The sequence below is a fragment of the Tenebrio molitor genome, chromosome 2, assembly GCF_963966145.1.
Source record: "Tenebrio molitor chromosome 2, icTenMoli1.1, whole genome shotgun sequence".
NCBI classification, from domain to species: domain Eukaryota; kingdom Metazoa; phylum Arthropoda; class Insecta; order Coleoptera; family Tenebrionidae; genus Tenebrio; species Tenebrio molitor.
In genome coordinates this window covers 16,634,322-16,656,398 of record NC_091047.1, presented here as the reverse complement: position 1 = coordinate 16,656,398, position 22,077 = coordinate 16,634,322, and the positions used below count along the sequence as shown (strand labels likewise).

The 22,077-nt window shown below is 39.1% G+C and overlaps 3 protein-coding genes across 7 annotated transcripts in view; 1 reads left to right on the top strand and 2 right to left on the bottom strand.

Annotated features, from left to right (window-relative positions):
- LOC138125088 (uncharacterized) overlaps nucleotides 1–15,224 on the top strand; it is a 32,042-nt gene extending 16,818 nt beyond the window's left edge. Inside the window, exons 2-4 of one of the 2 annotated variants that reach the window (XM_069040364.1) lie at nucleotides 7,012–7,278; nucleotides 14,279–14,851; nucleotides 14,904–15,224. In XM_069040364.1, the coding sequence (XP_068896465.1) occupies nucleotides 7,031–7,278; nucleotides 14,279–14,851; nucleotides 14,904–15,165 (1,083 nt within the window). In that variant the 5' untranslated portion in view covers nucleotides 7,012–7,030 and the 3' untranslated portion in view covers nucleotides 15,166–15,224. The remainder of the gene's footprint in view (nucleotides 1–7,011; nucleotides 7,279–14,278; nucleotides 14,852–14,903) is intronic. The other variant, XM_069040365.1, reaches the window with a different exon arrangement.
- LOC138125087 (carbohydrate sulfotransferase 11-like) lies at nucleotides 7,286–11,267 on the bottom strand. 3 transcript variants are annotated; one of them, XM_069040361.1, is made up of 6 exons: nucleotides 10,858–11,267; nucleotides 10,590–10,814; nucleotides 8,744–8,991; nucleotides 8,448–8,694; nucleotides 8,072–8,400; nucleotides 7,286–7,587 (listed from the first exon to the last, which is right to left on the bottom strand). In XM_069040361.1, the coding sequence occupies exons 2-6, from the start codon at nucleotides 10,755–10,757 to the stop codon at nucleotides 7,440–7,442; spliced, it is 1,140 nt and encodes a 379-aa protein (XP_068896462.1). In that variant the 5' UTR covers nucleotides 10,758–10,814; nucleotides 10,858–11,267; the 3' UTR covers nucleotides 7,286–7,439. The 3 variants fall into 3 exon arrangements, with proteins under 3 accessions (XP_068896462.1, XP_068896464.1, XP_068896461.1); XM_069040363.1 differs by having other exon boundaries at nucleotides 10,590–10,801; XM_069040360.1 differs by having other exon boundaries at nucleotides 10,590–11,266.
- Nucleotides 15,159–22,077, bottom strand: part of sha (shavenoid) — a 39,106-nt gene continuing 32,187 nt past the window's right edge. Inside the window, exons 4-10 of one of the 2 annotated variants that reach the window (XM_069040357.1) lie at nucleotides 21,174–21,284; nucleotides 18,828–18,961; nucleotides 18,605–18,773; nucleotides 18,198–18,547; nucleotides 17,901–18,143; nucleotides 16,649–17,853; nucleotides 15,159–16,601 (exon numbers count right to left, since the gene is read on the bottom strand). In XM_069040357.1, coding sequence (XP_068896458.1) covers nucleotides 15,728–16,601; nucleotides 16,649–17,853; nucleotides 17,901–18,143; nucleotides 18,198–18,547; nucleotides 18,605–18,773; nucleotides 18,828–18,961; nucleotides 21,174–21,284 — 3,086 coding nt within the window. In that variant the 3' untranslated portion in view covers nucleotides 15,159–15,727. Of the gene's footprint in view, nucleotides 16,602–16,648; nucleotides 17,854–17,900; nucleotides 18,144–18,197; nucleotides 18,548–18,604; nucleotides 18,774–18,822; nucleotides 18,962–21,173; nucleotides 21,285–22,077 lie in introns of both variants that reach the window. The other variant, XM_069040358.1, reaches the window with a different exon arrangement.

Sequence of the window (22,077 nt, the reverse complement as noted above, 5' to 3'; positions counted from 1 at the left end):
TTATTACTTATTAGTACTCAGTCAACGACAACTTTACTTTCAAACATACATTGTTAACTTGTAACACATATTTTTTATTTTTAAAAGAAGTTAAATGATTAATGGACAAAATAAATTAAATTTTGAACTGTATCAATATTATGACGTAAGTCACAACTGCTGCAATCATCGTATGGCATAGAGTCCAGTCTAATGGTATGAATTTTTTGGCCGTAAATTGAAGTCTAGAGTTCACACACCTGACAGCGATAATCTGTAACTGTCGCACTTGCCACACAGATTTTTTCTTCAGCATGTACTTGTTCCAAACATCGTGCACATAAAGAATTGTACTGTTGGCCTGTAAAATACTGTAAATAAAAACTATTCAAAACACTTATTTTTTTTTTACCTCGTCTTGAATATCACTCCAAATTTTGAGTAACACATAAAACCAAGAAACTTGAGCAGCAAGCCAGATAATGTTAAAAAACAAGAACATGTTTACAAAATTTGCGTTGTAATTTGCATATAAGTAGAGATTAAAATAAATACTGTCTATGACGGTAGCGAACAAAGTGACCATGGCCGCCAGTGTTGTGGTACTGAACAATTCATTGGCTTCTTTAGCCAAATCGACGAGTATATGGTGTCTGTTCGATAATTTTTGAACCTGGCAAATGCGTTGGGCAATTGTCTGTGGGAATTTGTCGATCACTGCAACTTCATTAACCAGTTCCTGATTAATCACATGAAATTTTTGGTGTAGAGTGCTTAGTATGTCTCCAACAAACAATAATTCAAAGATGTTGATTATTATTGGAATATTATACGACAACTGGATAGCTGGTGATATGTCAAAAATGTTAAATTGAGTAAATGTTAGAATGGTGAATACTAGGATCATGAAATACACTTTAATCCAGTTATTCAATTGTTTTTCGGTACCACCACACTTACACAGTTGAGACAATAAGAGCGTGAGGCGTGGAGTACGTTGGTAAAATACAAAACAGTTTGTGAACATATTCAAGAAAGATGCTATTATTCCAAGAGAGTCGCAGTATTTTATGATACTGGTGAACACTGTATATTCCTGACTTTTCAACGATAGTACTGCCCAAATTATGACGTAAGAGTAAAATAAATATAAGGTAAGAGGCCACATATATGGGATGATCAAGACAGATTTCTTCTGTGACGGTTTATCGGAAAACTGGATAACACCCAAGAGTTTGTAAATATATTTTAGCCAAATTGGAATTGAGGAGAGTATGGTAGAGCACATTATAGTATGCAGAGGTCACAGTTTATTGGACATATTGGTGGAATATTTGTTTAAGAATAGATCAATGAAAACCTGCGCATGACTAGTGATTTTTTCATCAGGTGGACTAGTTGCTCTAACAGTTTTAAATTTTGAATTGTATAAGAATGATAACATAAGTCGCAACAGCTGCAACCATGGTGTGGAGTAGAGTCCAATCAAGTGGTACGAGGTCATTTGCTGTAAATCGAATCTTCGTGTTCAAGCACCTTATGGAAATGACCCGAAAATGTGTTACATATCCACAACCATAAAACTCTTTTTTCAAAGCGTATTTGTTCCAAATGTCGTGCACATAAGTCATGGTACTATTTGCCTACAGAGTACTACGCAAGTAAATAAAAAAGATATGAGATTTGGCACTTACCTCATCTTGAGTATTACTCCAACTTTTCAGCAACATAAAAAACCACGACGTTTGAGCACCCAACCAGAAAAAATTGCAAAACATGAATGCATATATAAAGCGTTCATCGTAGTGCGCGTACAAATACAGTTGGAAGTAAATGCTGTCGATCACTGTACAGAAAAATGTGACCATGCTTGCCAAATGTGTGGTACTGAATAGTACATTAGCTTCTTTTGCTAAACTTACGAGTTTGTAGTGTAGCCGTATTAAATCTTGAATTTGTCTTAAGCTTTTGGCGACTGTTTAAGGGAAATTATCGACCAAGTTAGCTTCTTTTTTTAGTTGTTCGTTGACCAGATGAAATTTTTCTCGTAGACTACTTAATAGGTCACTGACGAACAATAATTCGAAGATATTGATGATTATTGGAATACTGTACAACAGCTGAACACTGGTCGGTATTCCATATAAGTCTACATGAGTGAAACTTAAGATGATGGATACCAAAATTATAAAATATATTTTCGACCACTTGTTCCCTCTTTTTTCGGTACCATCGCACTGGCGGATTTTGTACAAGAACAATTTTAATCGTGGTGTACGTCGATAAAAGACAAAGAAATTGATTAGCATATTTGATGAAGATATCAGAAATGAAAAGTAGTCACAATATTTCATCACATTGGTCAATCCTTTATAATCAAGAGTTTCGTAAAATATAACGACAGAAATTATTGTGTAAGTATAGAACAAGTAACATGGAAGAGGCCACAAGTGTGGAATCAGAACACATTTTTTGTTTGATGGATTATCGGAAAACTGTATAATACCCAGGATTTTGTAAATATATTTTAACCAAATTGGAATAAAATAAAGGGTAGAACAACACATTTCGTAACACGCGAATACGGAGTGATTCCGCCGATTAATAGGTATGAGTGTTGAAAAAAGATCGATACAAATAGGCGCATGATCAGTGTAGTTAAAGGTGCAAATGTTTCAAATTTCGAATATTAGAATTATGACATAAGTTTAACAACTGCAATGACCTGCAACAAAAATGATTAATCAGTTCTAGTAATTAGCTGTAAAGGTGAACATTACAGTCAATAAAAATGTCCAGTTTAGGGAAGAAAACTCTTGATTGTTAGTTCCAACTTTGTACCGATCACTCTAGTAAAAATTAACTGCAAAAGCAGTTTATGCTGTTGATTTCACAGTTCAAAGCGACCATATCCATATGTCGTGAATATATCTAAATATAACTCACGGTTTTATTTGCCATCTTGAACGTCATTCCCTATTCGAATTTGGAAATAAATGAAGTAACAGTAATAGATTATGTTTTTGTTTAATTTAGTAGCAATGTACAATCGCGGCCATTCAAAAGTGAACGGGTTTTTTTAGTAGTTTGATCACAGTTTGACACTGACGTTAAAAAAATTATTGAAAATATGTTTTTTAAATGCCACGACATCTCATTCCGATTCAGACAGCAAGGATAATATGTTAATTATGTACTTCTCAGCCTCATTTTTATTAAAAATTATTTATTAGAACTTTTTAGTAACTCCTGCTGCACGAACACCAATGAATGCAGCCTAATTTAATCTAAGGAGAAATACGGAAATTTTCGCAAGCTATCGTTCACTTTTGGATGGTCGGTTTTTTAGAACCTAAAACAATAATTGTGGACTTGACATCAAAATTCTAACCTTAACTTTTTTACGTGGCAAATGTGATGAAAAATTATACCGATTGAACCTGGCTTTGATTCTTATTGGTCAATTTATATGGGCGGAGCAGATACAAAGTTATAACGGCAATACTATAGCAAAGTTGACCAACATAAAGGAATGAATGAAATGAAGAATGTTCATGACAAAAGCGTAAAATTAAAAGTATGTTTTTGGCATAGTTTGCACAAAATTGTGCAGCAATTGCAGAAACGTGCCTTAAAAATACGACAGTTTACGGATACGAAATATTTGAAGTGATCGATCTGCAAATGCTAAAAAGATGATCGAGTGCTGTCTGGCACCCTGGAGGTTTAAATATACAACAGTTTAAGAAAAAACAAAAATATATCAAGCAACAAACAGAAGCTGAACTTAAGACTGAACAAAATTTCATTTCAAGAACTGCTATTACATCGTATGTACAGTTAGAGACACAGAATTTCGGGCATCATTTTTCTGATACTTCAAAAAATTGCGATGTAAATCACTCTTTATTGTCAGCGTGACATTCAAAAGTCAAATTTTGAAATTTATTCTCAGTTCACGTCAATCGGATGTCAATCATTAAGGTTAATAATGTAAAGCCTATTTTACATTTTTTGACAGTATATCGACAGTGATGCCCGAAATTCCGTGTCTCTAACTCGTACACTTTATTTTTTTCAATGTAAGGGTATAAAAAGTACAGTGGCGGCCAAAATAAAGTAGGACAATGTTTTTTCGCTAATGTAAATTTGCTTGTCCTTTCTATGGTTACTATGAAAATATTTATTTATTTATTATAGTAACCCCGGTTTACTCAACTCAATTTTGGCTAAATTTCTTAATAAGACTTGTCCTACTTTATTTTGGCCGCCACTGTAGGTATAGTCCATTTTTTAATTATAGTCCGATGGATCAATTAATAAGCAGAGCAACTGTTATATTGCTATCTCTTTTCAACATAATGTAAAACAAGCTATTGGATTTTTGTACGTATCTTATTAGAGTGCATTCAACGAGAGGTACACAGGCGTGGCTACCGAGATGCGCCAGATGTAGGGGAAGGGCGATCCAAAATCGAGTGCATTGGCGTAGTCCAGTTTTATTTTCGTTATTATTTTCATAATATGACATAAAAAAGAAGACGGTAAAGAACAATAACCTGGCCGTGATTTGCAACAAAATGGCAATAAATCAGTTGTTGCAATGAAATTCCCTAAAAAGTACAAACTAACGCCGCTACTGTCTAGGTAAGCCACGCCACCGTGGACCGAAACAGATTTCTGCGCAAGTTTATAGACGTGTACCTCTCGTTGAAAAGCACTCTAAGTCCGTCCCACTATGCATCTCGCTTTGACATGTGCGAATAGAGCAAGACGCGAATTGTACGTTTATTCCACTAGAGACGTCAAATTTTTAGGTTAGGTCGTAACTACATTTGTGATAATTTTGTTTAATTTTTCTTGAAATTTCCGCCGTATCATGCCAAGGAAAAGCTACGCAACTCTTTCTTGAACAGCACCCACTGGCAGAAGCGGACCATGTAAAATACATTAACAAATTTCTTATTAGCGTCTAAGGGCATTGACCTTACGTGACATTGCCGAAACAAAATCTAGGAAGAAAGAAAGATAGTCCAAAGCTAGTTGTTTAGTGATTTAGTGTCGTTTTCAACAACTTTTAATATATTTTACCTATTAGTTGATAAACAGTTATCAAATATTGGTAGCACCATGCACTGCTGTCAAATGTCGAAAGCAGACGCAGGTCATGTCGACTTCTTGATTCGGACTAAGCTCATCGGACTATAATAAAAAAAATGGACTATAGTACTATCGCGGCCAAAATACTTTGGTCGTCAATTTTTGACACTTCAAATGTAAATCAAGTATTAATGTCAATATACATGACAATTTCAAATTATTCTTGTCAAAAATATGGCACTTTCAGTTTTTGATAAATATAGAATCGTCTTACTTGCTTCTGAAGGTTGTCTAAACCGCGACCATGTTGATCTTCTGCTTTTGAACCCTGCCTCCGCAGCTGGGATTTACCCCACCCGTATGACACTGATAGATTAAAATAATTTTGACAGTAGTAAAAAATAAGGTTAAACATCCTAAAGTTTGCTTTACAATTGAATGTCATTTATGTCACATTGACGACCAAAGTATTTTGGCCGCGATAGTACAAATAATAATAACACAAAAATGCAAAAGTTTATTTGTCACTTGACTAATCCATGCCCAACCATGTCGAAATTGGATTCTTCCTTTTCAAGACCCAATCAATAAGGTCAACTCTCCACGTTATCCAATAACTTTGGAGCATTTAAAAATTTTCATTTTTTTTTGTTTATGGGGACAAGTCAAAGCAAATTAGACTGCAGTCGATGCGAATAACTGTAACTGCAATGTGTTGTTATGTATTGACGGAGCATTTACTCCAATTATTCACTGACAATATCCTCGAAAATCTTTTTTTTTTGTGCAACCGTGCGAGCAATTCGTGTACCGTTGCTCTTAACGACGGCCGTTAAAATAAACGTCATTTTAATATTTGATACAAATCCATGCCGTTTAGATTTTTTGGGTATGAAATTAGAAACCGCTGACTTTATAATACGTAGGTACTTTTTAACTCTGGAAGAGTACCTACACGAAACTGAAACATCACTTTCACTACAATTCTCTTCCGACATTTTACGATTATTCGCAAAATGAATTGTTTTATTTATGTCATTTCCATAGCGGCATGTAAGCCGAATTTATATGTATTTATTGACATTGAAGTAAATTTTATTTGTTCGTTGTATAATAATTTTTTTCTTCAAACGTCCGTAAATTATGACATTATCCTGCTGCATTGATAATGCTAAAGTGTCACTTCATTGTCATGGCATCTAACGAGCTGACGAGCGGCAGATAAAGTTATTATCTCCGCTGATGAGCGGCAGTAAAGTAAACTAGCTAAATCATTTGAAATTCCTACCTGGTTTCTTAACATGTCTTAAATAATTTGTTATGAAGGTTTGAAGAAAAAATAGTATATGTTATTTGGAGCAAAAATGGTTTTATGTGCTTTGGCTGGTTTGTCTGCCTCACTGCGTTCGGCAGCCAATCTACCAGCCGCAGCACATAAAACTTCATTTTTGCTACTCATAACATAATATACTATTTTATAGTACAAATTTTCGATTGAACAAAAAATGTTGTGTACACCTTGGCCGCGAAATCCGAGATTGTTCTGCTTCGGCCACAAGCGGCCTCAGCGACAATTTTTTTGTCGGTACGTTAAAGAATGATTTCGCGGCCTTGATATACAAATAATTATTAAACAATGCGTTTATGTCTCATGTACCTACTCGTACGTTGTTCTGCAAACTAACCTCAAGAGAATGAATTAAGGAAGCATCTGTTACAAATACGCTCTCTTCTTACTACTTCTCTTTTGACAGTATATATAAAAATTTAATTGTAGTTGTAATTATCTGGATGGACGACTTCCATGCAACAATTTATAAATAAAAGTCTTTAATCAAGAGAGTTTTACCCAAGACAACAGCTCTTGCTATTGATTTTGTGTCATCGCAACGGAAAGGTCGACTATTTATAAAACACTAATGAATTGCTTAGCCTCTTCTTTCAGGTCATCATGGACATCGATTTGGAACTTGACTCGGATCGCATTAGCGACTTTCTCCGTTCCAAACTGGACGAAATCAAATCATCGAATGCCCACCTGGAAGCTGCTTTGCGCCATCGCCAACAGGTCGTCTCGGATTTACGTCAAGAAATTGCACGAAACAACGACGGCAGCGTGTTGAAATTGGGCGAAGTTTGGAAAAGGACTACCAACAGTAGATATGTCTTGGGAGTGAGCGTGAGGAACCAGAGCCAATTGTGAGTATTCGTACCAAAATAAAGCGAGTCTATATTCATACAGTGTAAGTAACACACTAACTATCACAATGTAACAGTGCTAGTAGCCGAAAAATTGATAATAACAATTTAAAACCTTAACCCTATGGCTAGTTATCACAATGTCAAAGTATTGCAAACGCTCATCGATAGAGGCGCGGCATGGGGTTGTCCTTGTTCTGCGGAAAGTCCTTCAGAGTGATGGCCGCTAGAAGGGCGGAAGGATCCTCGTCGGGCTTTCCCAGCTCCAGGTACCCTTTCAGCGAATAATTGAAAAGTTCGAAGTCGTATCTACAAGCAGAAGGGTTAGATTAAATTATCGAACGAGTGTTTTCCTTAATTAAAACATTAATGAAAAATGCAAATTGTTCAAAAACGCAAAAGTTCTCGAAGCAAAAAACGATAATGCAAGCAAATTCCGCAAAAGTTTGTTTTAAGAATATCAAAACACTTCAGCATCGTTACACCTAAAAGTAAAACATCCTCAAGTCTTAGTTAATTGCAAATACTTTTGGAAACGCAAATATTGTCAGATGCAACGTATTTTATTCTGACAGTTAAAATTCGTACGGATCAATCTAAGACCCGACGTTTGATTTTCATAGCCAACTGAACTACCAGATTTTTTTAGTCATCGGCGTGTCAAAGACAATAAATGATGAACCACCCTCATAAGCTTGCACATTTTCGAGCAAACCAAGAAATTATTTGTCGTGTTCGAATTACACAGTCAACTTCGGTTCAACCGTATTAACCTAGACGGAATAGTACATACCTGTATATGTGGTAAAGTTGCAAGATCTGCGAACGGCTCAGTTGCGAATAGTACTTCCGTATTTGACGAGCGGTCGCTCCGTGGCCGGCGTTCCTCCACTGGGGCTCAACCAACCCCTCCAAGTGCGCCTTCTTGATGATGTACTGCTGATCTTCTTGTAGCGTCTCGGTATGCGCGATTATGTCGAAATCGAACATACAGGGCGTGCAAAAATCGGTGATCGGCGTCCAGTGCATATCCAGGGGTTGTCCCTGCTTGACGCAGTCCAACAAGTAGAAAACGAACTCCGGGAAGGTGGGCCATTTCTCTGACTTGAGGCCTTTCTGATGCTGCAAGAGATTTAAGAATTTCCATTTACGCTTAGGTGAAGTTTTACCTTGAATTTTGGTCGGTACTTGACGATGATCTCGTTTCCGAGTTTGCGGTGGTGCGTGTGGGGCAAGGCGAACTGCAGTTTGTCTCTGTAGGCCGATAAGAGCCGTTCGAGCGGATGACGCGTTATCAAAAACGAGACGGAATTGTTGAACGCTTTCCTCAAGGACTGAAGAGACGGACGAGGGTACTTCTGCCGGGCCAGACTGAGAGGTACCACTTTGCTTTTCTTCAAGAACTTGGGGCTGTACCTGGAACCGATCGTTTGTACAATTGCTCATTGAAACAAGCGATCAGTACCCTGCCAAAATATTGAAGTTGTACATCCACGAGGTGCTCGCAGCTTTGAACACGTTGCACCAGACCAGGTGGTGTTTGTTATCGACAAGGAATTCCCAAGGGTTCGGCTTGTGCAGGGAATCGTTTCCAGGTACGTTTAGGCCCAAGTATTTGCAAGCTTTCTCCAAATGGAGGCGGCGCTTTTCCAGTCGCTTCTCCACGGCGCTCAGGTTGCGGAGGTTGCTCGGGAGGTGCTCCACGTGTTCAAACTATAAACAATCGATTCTAATGAATAAACAATGATTCTAGTTCAATCAATCGGTTCATTTATCGCCAAGCAGCCGATTGATTTTCACGACAACACAAACAATACATTTAGATTACACGTCACTTGTAATATGGGACACCAGGTTTACCCGATTTGTTACGCATTGACCAAATTGAGTTAGTCCTTGAACGGTATGATTGCTTCCAATTTACATGTTGGTATTGTTCGACTGGGAAATTATTTCGGAAATCGATGTGGCAGCTTTGTGTCCAGAATTTGGATATTGGCAAGAGAGAAATTAATTGTTTAATGCGGAAGTTTCCACTTATTTGTGGTGCATTATGTTCACAATTAATGTTTCCTGTTGCATCGACGTGTTTTTCAGCGTATTGTTATGTAGACGACATGTTTAGACCGAGTATTTTCAAGGGTAATTGAAGCAGTAGAAAAAATAGATAAATAAATGAGGAAAAGCTACAGACAACACGCATGCAAGATGTGACAGTGACATTTGCGGCTTGGTTAACGTTTACGATAAGATGATCAAGTCATATTTAAATTGAAATGGGACTGTATAAGTCTGAGAACGACTCTTAAGCCAGAAACCTATGGTAATCGGGTAATGCACGGTTCCAAATTAGGTCCTTTATTGTTCCTGATTTATCTTCGTCTCAAGTGATGGTGAATTATGTTAACCTATTTTAAATTTGGGGAGGCTTGAATCACCACAACAGAAGTGACAAAACGCAATATGATCAACAACGAAAAAGACAAGGGGCGGCTAGGTAAAACAAAATAAAACATGTGGCATAGCTTCAATCATACTGACAACGATGATAAAGAGATTTATTTTAAATAAAATTCACTTGACTGTCAAAATTGACAAGTGACAATATATTAAGTTGTTAATCATATTGTAATACAGAAATTTGCCAACATATAACATCATTTGTTTGTAGTGATATGAACTTTGATAAAAAAAAAAAGACTTAACAAGGAAAGATAAATATGTATGTACTTCTTTATATCATTGCATTTGTTTTTGTGGTAAATTGGTAATTGTGTAATTTAGTAAACACGTAAACGCACTGTACTTAATTACTTCTTGTTGTTAATAAATCTTTGTAGTATCAAGACACAAAGTACCGCATGACCAAAATAAACTTAAGTAGGCGTTGATATCTACTTTAACAACGAACAGATGGTACTAGACGCGATATGTATTATTTTTTAAGCGAACGATAAAATTTACCAATTTTTGAGTCGACTTTGGTCACTACACAAAAGTTTTCATATTTTTAATGTGAGGTTTATTATTTATTATCCTTTAATATTACACCCACCTGTTAGTACAGCCATAAAACGTGAGTCGATAGCTTTAGCGGCCATGAAGTGACAAAATATTTATTTTTAATGGTCGACCATGAAATCAGCGTATCAGCGTATCAGCGCTTGTGGTGTTATCGGCTATATTATGCCACGGTGTGACCGTTTACAGGACATTAACAACCCGTTCAAAAATTTTTAGAAAAAAGAGATTGTTGGGTATCCGTCCGATCGTGAAGCGAACTGTACACGTAAATTTTTGTCTGTATCTACCTGAGGCCTGAGGAACGACGTCTGTTTCATGGGTCTCATGTAGGTGTCAGTGGTGACGATCAAGACCAGCAGCACCGGGACCACGCAGATGGTGGTGAAGAAGACGACGCACCTCCTGACCGCCCTCCACGCGCTCTCCTCCGTTCTCTTCCGTCGCCGCAATCTCATGATATGTAGACCGGGTTTCGATGATTTGCTCCATGCATATCTCACTAGGTGTATTAACTAGGTTAGCGTTATCGACGGCTCGGATTAGTTGAATATTCACATGTTCTGGTTAAATGGAAGACTCTTGGATTGAGATGATTCTCGGTTGTTTGGAGTGTGGTCACACACCGGATTCGAACGGGCTCATGTCGGAACAAGCGCTCTCTCCTGCTCCAACATGAAAGTGTTTCTGAACCGCACTGCAGTTGTGGAGAGGTCTGGTCGATCGCGACGCGGCCACGATTCTGCGTCGCGACGCCCGGAATAAAGGACGAGGGCTCTTTGATGACCTGATTTCGCACTGCAACCGACCAATTACACACTTTCCAATTGTCAAAATGCACTAAGGTTTTGCAGTGATTTTATGCCCTGGTCGAGCTTTTAATGAAAATGTTTCGGACAGAGATACACGGTGTCAATAATTCCGGCCGAGCACTGAGAACAGCGAACGGGGACAGTTTGAATAAAACATCGCATCAGTTTAATTACATCTATTTAAAGATTTATTTTAGGTCAGGAGTCACGATGAAAAATGAATGACTTGTTTAGATTAGAATACAACCAGAAAAAAAATAAGTTTTACGTGTAAAGTTGATTCAGACGGTCATTTTTATACGTAAATTTGATTCAATAATGAAAAACATGTAACATGCAGCCACATTGTACTGGAGAAAATTAATTTTCACTAAATAAATATTATTACTGTAGAAAATGATTACAAACAAAGTTAAATGAATAAATAAATAGTTCATTTATAAATTTACCACATCAAGACTATAAACATAAATTGCACAAGTTCATTTATTCATTTACAGAATAAATACTATTCTCACAAAGAAGTTCCTTTATTAATTTTTTGAAAATCTTTGAACTGGAGCAAATAAATGATAAAGATGGAATCGGTCCCGTCCTGTTGCTTAAGTTTTTTTTAATGACAAGAAGTCAAATTGGACATCATTACAGAGCATATTTTTTTCTGACTAAATGGTGTAACATGTTAGCTGATTCTATTACTAAAAAATTTCATTTTAAACCACTTCTTAAACAAAAATTTTGGTTTTAACATTTGTGATCGTTTTGCAATAAGTACAATAAAAGAATAATTTACGTTAATTGCGGTAGGTTACTTAGTTATTTATTAGTAACAGAATGTCTAAACTGTCTATAAAATAAAACAGTCCAGTAAGTATTGCTTAGGGATAGGTACTTCCCGGCTCTGATACTGTTATAACACTTATAACTCACCTACCGGACTCAAATTGATAATGTAATCGAACATCTACCCAACAGTATGAAATAAAATAATGAAACTAAGCAAAACAGGTGATTCACGAATAATGTCCGATTTAGCGTCTTTACTCCTGCAACATAAATTACTTTCTCATAGAATACTTCGCTGTTTTTCAATTTGAATAAAATTTTGTGATCATAGTAATCCGATTTCAGAAAAATTAAACAATAGTGTCAACCAAATATGTCAAAATAATTATGTATGTGAATACATCAGATACTATTCTTGAATCACCCTGTATATTGTTTGACCAGTTTTGAAGAGTAACTAAGAAGTTGATATTAATTGGCTGGAGAACTCCATCCTATTGGAACCAAATATAAATATAATAAGTTTGGAAAAAAAATGTGGAGTATCCTTGACACAAAATAATTCTGCGTAAATGACTTTTGGAGGTGAAATCAAAAGGATGGAAATTACCCTGTATCCTAGTATTTCCAACGCCTATGAATATGGAAAATTTGTCCGAATTTCTTCACTTCATTAGCAACCATTGTTACATCAACTGCACAATAAAGTCGTAGGTGCAAGCACACTGCTTTGTAAATGTTTCTATGGAAATGATCGACAGGAGTAAGGTTACGTTTGTGACTGACGGGCACCTTTGATTATTATTGTTGCTAAACTACCAAGATAATCAGGTAATCACCTTTAACTCAGCAGCGTACTAGCAATTTTGACCAAATTTTCAATCATTTGTATCTCTAAAACGAAAAAACTTTTATAAGAAAATTTTTTGTCAATGACTTCTTCTCATCATCACCAATTACCGGTTTTTTTTCCAAACTTATTTCAGAATCACCCTGTATATGTATGTATAATTTGAAGAGCAGTATTTTCTCGTAATGACTCTATCTATTTTGCAGACGTTAGAATTTTATTTGTGAAAAATGTACCTATGATATTATGGTCGATAATACCAGTTTCTACGTTGACTTTTTGTTTATCACTTTATCAGTATGAATCTTCTCCATTCGGCAAGGACTACTGTCGAACTAGTATCTACAAGTCATTATAAAATATTGTACCATCGTAGTTGGCATTCAATTCAACGCCATACAAATTTTGGATGTGCCGCCAGCTTCGAGACGTTAGACAAACGAGTAAACAGATTTCCACTACCGCCAGAAGCGCCACCTATCGGTGATACCTCACTCATGTTATCAAGCTTGCGGCACATTCAACTAAGCCACCAACACCTACTGGTATATACTACGATGATACAATATTTTATAATGACCTTGTACAATTATTGTGCTTATGTATGAGTACGACATCATTTAACTGGAACGTTGCCGCATCTGGGGTATCAACGCTTTTAACAAAATTGTCATTGTCATAATTGTTTCATAGAATTCTAATGTTTAGTCAAAATCATTCTCATTTAATTCCTGTAAAAAGTGAAATTTGAATGGATGGAATTTTGCTCGTTTTAAAGTAGTTTGGACCTATTGTCGGCACATTTCATGAATTAAGGCCATTTGTAGCATTTAACATAGACTTTTTTGATGTTCTCCACAGCATCTGATGAAATATGTATATTTAAAAAATTGTCTTCTTTTTTTATGTATATTCTTGGACGTCTTAATTCAGGCCGCTTTTTACACAATCGATTTCGTTTTAAATATATGTTTATTTTTATTGTTGTTGTTACTGTTGACTTGCTAATGGGATTCTGGATAGAATGGGTTTCCTTAAACAGTGCACGTAAACTTCTTGGTGACTTGGATTTTCTATCTCCCGATCCAATCATATTCAATTTTTTCTCTTTTTGTTATAGCTGTACTTACTTAACATTTTTGCTAATTTTTTTTTTTTAAGTTTTGGATTCTTTTCTGTTAAAGTTTCTTTTCTTCTAAACCCCAGCTAACATGTTACACCGTTTAATCAGAAAAAAAAGCCTTTTAATGTGCTTTAAAATCTTCGAGACCAAAAAAAAAAAAACAATTTATTAAGTAATTTTGAATAACATCTAGGTATGTCTGCAAAATTTCAGCATTCTTACTCAAACAGTTTTAGCAGGACGGAACCGGTTTCATATGTAATAGCAACCCAGTAGATTTAAAGGAAGTAAATGTGTGAGAATCTTTCAAACGTTTCGCTTAATTTCACTACACTTCATAATGCAATGTATTAAAAATGTGATTTGTAATTAGTTTTGTTATGCTATTTATTGCCTTTGTTTTTTTAGAACCCTGGATAATATTGGCGTCACCCTCGATTGGACTTCACCATCGCCTCTTATTTACAGATTCCATTTGGTTACCACCGACGATCGTGACTCTTTAACCGACGGTCTAAAATCCACCCCTCATTTGGCACATTGCGGTCAAATCGTAATAACGCTCGATTCACCTCTTTTCACCGATCACCTTTCTTACACCGTCTCCGCTTCCATCAGTTTCCAACAAAACAACAAGAGAACCATCGTTAAACTTCCATCGACCATTCAATTAACCCCTCAAGACGTCACCGATAATTCCGTCATTGTCCACTCACACCGCGTGATTGATGCTAACATCGAAGATCTCCTGGCGCTCGTTTTTGCTGGTGAAAAACATGAATTTGTCGCGGTCATCCTTGGTAATTGGAGTCGATCGTTTGAGAGCATACTCGAAGTTGATTGCTCTTTGTGTAGGATTAACACAGTTTCTAAGAGAAAATTTTTCCTAGCGCATAAAGTGTGTCCTTCACTAGATGGATCGCTATTGGAGGTCGACAATAGCAACTTAAGCCGAACAGCGCGTTTCAGTGCTTACTGCAAGTGGGTTTGTTGCAGCATTTTTTCGATTGTCGTTCATGATTGGTGATTGTAGAGATTTGCAAGCTGCAGCGGCGTTACTTCATTACTTGCACAGACATATAATTGATGTTTGTATAATTCCTGAGCCTTTCCACGAGCCCGATTTGAGTTCTAGTGAATTGAGAGACTCGCTTAGAAAATCGTTGTTTGAAGAAATAGAATGTTTGGAGCTTGGTTCAAAGAGTGATTTGGAGGAACTGAGAGAGAAAATGGTGGAATTAGAGCAACGAACAGATAAGTTAGTGGTTCGGATAAATAAAAAGTTGAATAGTTAACATAAATATATTAATCATCTTGTTTAACAAAATATAAATGTACAAATGGTTCGATGAAACCAGTTTTAATGAACCGTCACCATCCTAACCGTCCCAACTTTGCATTACGGCACCCCAATCCCGACTTTATACAACACAGGTACGTGGAAGCTTGCACGTTACGCCATCTGCAAATTCATATATACATGTGTTGAAGTGTCTAATCTACCATGAGCAAATAATTTATCTTTTAATAGAAATTAAACTAAATCCTAAGATAAAATATTGCACCGTGTATGATTGCACTCGATATCACGCGTGTGTGTGTGAATTTACTTAAGGTACTCGATACATTAAGGTAGTACTCATTGCACTCGTTTTTAACCTAACCTAACTTATTTGGCTGTAGCTGATTAACATCAGTAATTGTTGCCGACTTAACCTAACTAAAATTAGTATTGCATCTTACTGATTAAAATTGCACTTCCGGCCCGCTTAATCTATATCACATAGACGACAGATGAGTGAAGGTGGATACAGCGACATCTAGGGAACCTAGGAAAGGAAATTTGAGTATGGCAGTCTAAGAGAACAACCGTTCGTTAACTACAAGGACTTTGTTGATGGAATTGAAAGCCACACCGCCCTCTCGACTCATGCTCTCCACCCCGCTGTCCATTGATCCGTAGGCGAGAAAATTTGGCTTTCGGAAACTCCCAAAGCAAACCGAGTGCGTTTCCACACTCTCGGCCCCAGATTCGCTATGTCCATCCAAACTTTCTTCACTCTCGCTCTCCTTATCCCTCTTCAGTTTCGGAGATTCACTGGAGTCGGTGCTCAAGTATCCCGAGTCCTCTTGTTTGCGCCACGTTTTGTCAGGAGTGCCAACCTTATCGACTTTGTTCGCACTCCTGCCAATCACGTTTTTTGGAGGTAGAGGCGGCTTTTCGTGTTCGTCTTGTACCACTTTTCTCGGCGGCTTGGGTCTCTCGTAAATGGGGGAGGTGTCGAGAGGCGGGGGCGGAATCAAATCGGGAGGAACGATGTTGCCGAGGGCGGTCAAGCGACGCTGGCGCTTCGAGTGGCGTTCTTCTAGCGTCAAGAGACGACCTTCACTGTTCGTTTCAGAGAAACTTTGAGACTTTACGCCTTTGGTCTTGGCCTCGTAGATCTCTCTCAAACTCCCGAAGACGCGGTTGAAGTTGCTCGTGTTGTGGGTCACCGGAGAGAGGTCCTTCTTGAAGCTGCCACTGCTGCGCAGCAGAATCTTGGATGGTCGTTCAAGGGAGTCGATATATTCATCCTCGAAACGGGCCACATTGTTGACTTTCAGCTTGGGCTTTCGGTCTAAGGTGTCGGGTTCGAAACTGTCGGAGTCGTGAACCGGGATGTAGTTGTCGGCGCAGTCTTTCACTTCGATGAGAAGCTTGCCGGGTTTTTCGACACCGTCTTCATAGCTACGGGAAAAAATGAATTGATGCATCGACAGTTCTAGACTACTTACCCAACTTTGAGAGTGCGCCTGTCAAACGTAGAGCAGTTGGAGTTGCTCGCCGAAGAAGGTGCGCTGCTGTAATTGTAGCCGTTGTTTACGTAGACCTCGCTGACCAAACTGTAACCGTTACTTCTTTGCAGAAGCTCTGGCAGTTTGTAAAAATTCTGGTTCTTGAGCGACCCCTTCTTCAGCACTATCAATTCGTAGTCGTGTTCGTCTTCCTGAAGGGTGTCTACGTTAATTTTAGAAATCGTCATGTTTCCCGTCTTCTTATTGAAGATGGCGTTCCTCATTGTCATTTCTTCGTCCATGGGTAGGGCCGTACTGAGACTAGGACTCGGTTGTGACGACGACAGGTCAGCGTACTCCGTTGGGGTACTGTACCCTCTATTGTTCGACCTCTCGAGACTGTCGGTTTCGTAGTCTACTCGTCTCTTGGAGGACTCGGGACTGGAATCCGTCGAGATTCCTCTTTGAACGGTTAACTCATCGATCACCGCCTTCATCTGTTTCTTCGTGAGAGTAGGAATGCGAATTTCGTCGCTTTGGTTGTCCACAACCATAGCTTCGTGTATCATGTCAGGTGGGGGGAAATTCATCACGATTTCTCGCTTCGCTGGTACCGTATCGTACTGGTGTTCTTCTTCGTCGGGTGGTGGAGGCGGAGGAGCCTTGGGCTTGCATATTTTCTTGTGGCTTCTACACGACCTGTCGCTGACAGGAGACATGGCCCTCTCCGAGGCCGGTCTCGGCGAGAGAGTCCTCACTGGTCCTTCACCGTCCGGCAAAGATCTGGTCGGAGACCTCACTCTCTTCGTAATCCTTTCGTGATTTTCCAAAATTGGAACATCTTCAAGCCACTTCCGTATACTCCTCTGTTTGCTGTCAGTGGACGTGGTGCAGCTTTGACATGCCGCCAACGACGGAAATTCAGGTAGTTTGCCACACAACTGTGAAAAATCTTGAGGTTCACAACCTGGACAACCGGTACAAGTCCTCCGTCTGCTGTTCTCTCGTTTCAAACTGATCATACTGCTACGTCTGCTCATAGAGGGTTTGGGGTTGTCATAAGGTGATTCTACGCCATAGCTGTGGTCTTCTTCGGGGATTCCCATCAGACTCGGCGCAAACTTTTTCGTGGCCATCTTCTGTTTGGCTATGGTTATGACTTCGCGAATTTTCGCCAGAAACTCGAGGGCCGCTGGAGGAGGCGCCTGAAAGTGGGGGATTAGATGAGTCGATAGGTCTTTTAAGTGATTACCAGCAAGAGTTGAGGCTCGAAGTAGGCAGGGTTGAAATAAAGTTTGCGACGAACGGTGCCCGTCAAGGCTTTGAAGGAGTCGATGCGTTCATCTCGGCCTTCCAGAGTCTCCACGATTGAGACGTTCTCTTCTGGAAGCTTCTCGATGGAGGATGAATCTTGATGGTTGATCTCCAAGTAGACTGAAGGGAGACCTTGGACGCGTTGGTACTGGGAGTGGACCAGAGCCGACGTAAGCTGCGCCTGAAAGCGTATTTAACGTAGCTCGTTGCCAAGAAACTTGATAAAGACATCTACCGTCTTGATTTTCTTTTCGTCGCCGTGTTGGACAACATCTGGCGGATTGTCCGCATCAGAACTGGTGGAGTCGCTGTACAACGTATCCGCCGGTTGAAAATGGGCTGCCATCGTCAACAGAGGGTTGTTTTTCACAACTCCTTCTTCTGCACTCGTCAAGTTTTGATCTTCAGGCTTCCGCGACTTTTCCCTCCTCTTACGGAGGTGGACGTAGAGGAACACCGAAGCGACGTAGATGAGGCCGAGCAGCACGCTACATGTCCCAATAGCGACGTACTCGGACACACTCAGATGGTTCGAATTGGTACCGGCCGAGTGAGCATCTGGAGAGAAAGCCACCTCGCTGACATCTGCAACGAGAAAAATCCGTTTTCTCGAGAGACGGGACAAGGTTCGGCTGGACTTACTGTTGAGGTATTTAGCCGGCGACCCCACGACTCTGAAGGCGACGCAAGGCGAGAAGAGCGTGTAGTCGGTGGGTGTGAGAGGTTCCGCGGTCGCCAGTTCCCGGCACATCAAGTAGACGAGAACCAGTCTTCCGGACATCTTGTTGCGGAGGTCCGACTCGCCGACCCACTTTCGAAACAGATTTTTGTCATTCGGCAAGAGGAGCGGTTGCGCTTACCTTACTTGCAAGAATGTGCGGCCCTCGTCGCGGAACAGTCGGAATGGCACATCGGTGTCGACGGGGTTGCGGAGGTCCACCCAACCGGACTCTGTCAAGAACTTGGCTCCGGAAACGGCGCATACCGGAGTTTGAACGCCTAAACATCGAGAACTTTCAGAAAAAAAATGACACAAAAGAATTTGTCGCTGACGTTGCAGAAAACAAAATGAGTCTCAGATTTTGTACATTCTCTATCAAAAAAACTCATAAATTATTCAGAATAAATAACTCGTGCGCAGGGAAACTTTCTGCCTGATTTTCTCCGACTTTTAATTAGCTGCACCAATTTCTCTATGAGTCTCTACGTCGCTTGGAGACAAAAACCGAAATTCTTCGACCCTGATGGGTCTATCTAGCCGACACTTTCGATTCGCGAGCGATTTTACTAACCCAAATATCCATAACTCAAGATGAATAATAGGCGACACGGCAATTTGCTGCGTTAGTTGCCGCTCCAATTGCTGGTCGTGAACAATGCCCAACCGAGAATTAGGAAATTAGCATCATAAAATCGCCCATTAATAAAGTCAGCACGACTGGTCAGTTAACTGTCGTCGAGCGTACTTAATTGACTCCACAAGTGAGATTTTTCTGTGCAGATTTTTCTAATAGGGCTCGGTGTTGTTAACCCTTTTGAAGCGCTCTTGTGTCAACACTTGGCCGGCAATTAGTTGCTAGAATCGGCGAGTGCAAGTCAATATTCACAAAGACGGACTGTAATTAACAAGAAGTACAGTTAAGACATGAGAGCAATTAACTTGTTCAAGTTTTTAATTGTGCGCTATCGTTGCGAGATGAATGGGCGTCGGATTTCGCGATTGTTTGCACTTGAAATAATAGGCGGTATAAAAATTTCGGAGTGTCAAGAGTGAAGAATGAAGAATGAGGAGGAGGAGGAGGCAAACTTTAAACTGGCATTGTCGTGAAAGGATCCCAGCACAGAATCTTAGATCAACGCAAAATATTTTGTCAAGATTTTCAACTAAGATTTAGGTTCGAGACCCACTTCCAGAAGCTGCAAAAAATTTAAAAAAGTAAACAATTCACTTGAGCTTATTACATATATCTGGTGTTCATTTAAATTTCTCTTCAAAGTTGGCGTTGAAGAGTCCATTGTGAACGCAATAACGCACCACTCGTCAGCCTGCAGGGTAAAAACATAAACAACGCAGAAAGTGAAGTTAGATTTAAACAGCTGATCGTTCGTGGTGCGTTCACAATCGACTCTTCATCGCCAACTTTAAGGAGAAATTTAGATGAAGACCCGATGTAGACTTTATGATCAAAAAAGTTTGGTATGGGTCCCGTTGATCAAGAAAACTAAAGTCTGGTAGTGAGCAAAGTGGAGTTCTTTACTATCGATCCATTAAATAAAAAGTAATGTTGGCAGAGTACTTACAGTACTTATGTGGTTGTGCTTAGGGAATTTTTGTATGTTTGATAATTACTGCAACTATATCTGTTTACATGCTTTAATTAGGTATTGTTTTATATTAAAATACTTCCAGATTCATATTTACACGATCTGATTTGATGTTTTTGATAGTTGGCACCGCCAAATTTTCAATAATTTAACAGTTGTACCTACGACTTGAAGCTCTGTTTGTCAATTTTGTTCCTTTCTTAGATATTCGAAACAATCAAAAACCGACAGCGTATTTTAATAAATAAAAATAACAGAATCAACTTTTTGAAGGTGTTCCACTTGCATTAACACTTAAATTCGTATGAATAAATCTGCGCATCGACTTTTATTGGGTCGACTATTTCCCAAATTTTTTGTTCATACGGTACCACTGACCCCTGCATTTCTTAATTGGTTTAATTTAATCAAAGAGAAGGTAACTGAAACCTCAATATTGAGTATTTAATGAGACGGACACCAAAATTTTAGTCGTGATTTGTTTTTTTCCATCGAGACCCACTAATCCGACCATAAATCCTAGCACTACCCAGTTCACAGGTGGATAACGATTTTCTGTCGAATTAGCCTTTCGTGTCTGCATTCTAATTCCTCCGTTGACACCACAGATTCCATCGATTGACATTAGAAAGTCCACTCGGTTATATTTTCGAAAGATCATGACATCAGGAAGAGGTTCTATCTCTTCCAGTGGTTTAACAGGTTGGAGGCACGCGCTCTGTGCGATCATTACTCAGGCACTATGACGGCTCTTATTACCCTGATGATCGACCGGATGTTACGGTTAGTGGGAATTATGAATTGTAAAATTTATTCTTATTGCGATTCCTCGTCGTTTCTGCCTCTGAGTGAGAATCCGCGGTTAATTGCGCCGAGGGCTACTCACCCGAAAAGCTGATCTCCTTGCTGGGATGGATTATTTGACCTTTCAGCGGCAAGAACACGAAGGGGATGGTCTGCGAGGTGGAGCCGCCGACGAAGGGTGCCAAGATGCATTCTGCAACAAAATCATAATAACGCTAATAGTAGTGTTTAGGTTTTTTTTTGTTTTTTTCTTTAACTCGAATGATTGTAATTATTAGAAACCTCGAGTGTACCATCTTGGGTCGTAGGTCACGGGGCCGGATGACCGTTACCATATTTCACCGCCTTCTCCTCTCACCTCGTCTCATCTGCCCGGATACGTTTTTAATTATGCATAAATAGATGAATTGCATCAGTTTTGGTGAACCTAGCGGTATTCCGGCATAAATCATCGTTTGTCTGGTCATGCGACAAGGTCACGGGCTTGAGGATCTCTTTCAGGATTATTTCCAGCATTCGTCATTAAATGTACCGTCGGAGTAATGCAATCTGCCCCATCAGCCATATGGTGTAGAGTCCCAGCATGCCATCGATTGAACGCCAAAGCCGTACCACCTCGGTTTATTATGTTCGAATTTGTTTTTCACGGCGGTGGCAGATGCTACGGCCGTTATAGCATTTGGTTCGATGAACTTGTCTTTGTTGCTTATGTGTGTTGTGTATTTTGCTCTTCTGGAGAATTATTTTCGCAAAACTCTCATAAAAGATACGCTCTGATCCACCGTTCAGCCGGACATAATTGGAGGTTTTCGAGAGTGGTATTGTCGTGCGGTTTGAGGGGCATTTTAGCCGAGATATTTGTCTAAATCAATAAATGTAAACGGCAGTTTCTTTGGCAGACTTTTCCAAAATGAATTAAACCAAGAAAGTTTCGTCGTTTCAGGTTTTGTCGCAGATTGGTCATCGTTGTCAAAATTTTTGATTCA

What these genes read in the sequence shown, in the direction of transcription:
- LOC138125087 (XM_069040361.1), bottom strand. Translation starts at nt 10,757, where the DNA reads ATGAGATTGCGGCGACGGAAGAGAACGGAGGAGAGCGCGTGGAGGGCG. An exon ending in AACTTCAATATTTTGGCAGG is followed by an intron (nt 8,695 to 8,743) that starts GTACTGATCGCT and finishes GATCGGTTCCAG; the next exon opens with GTACAGCCCCAAGTTCTTGA. An exon ending in AGTACCGACCAAAATTCAAG is followed by an intron (nt 8,401 to 8,447) that starts GTAAAACTTCAC and finishes AATCTCTTGCAG; the next exon opens with CATCAGAAAGGCCTCAAGTC.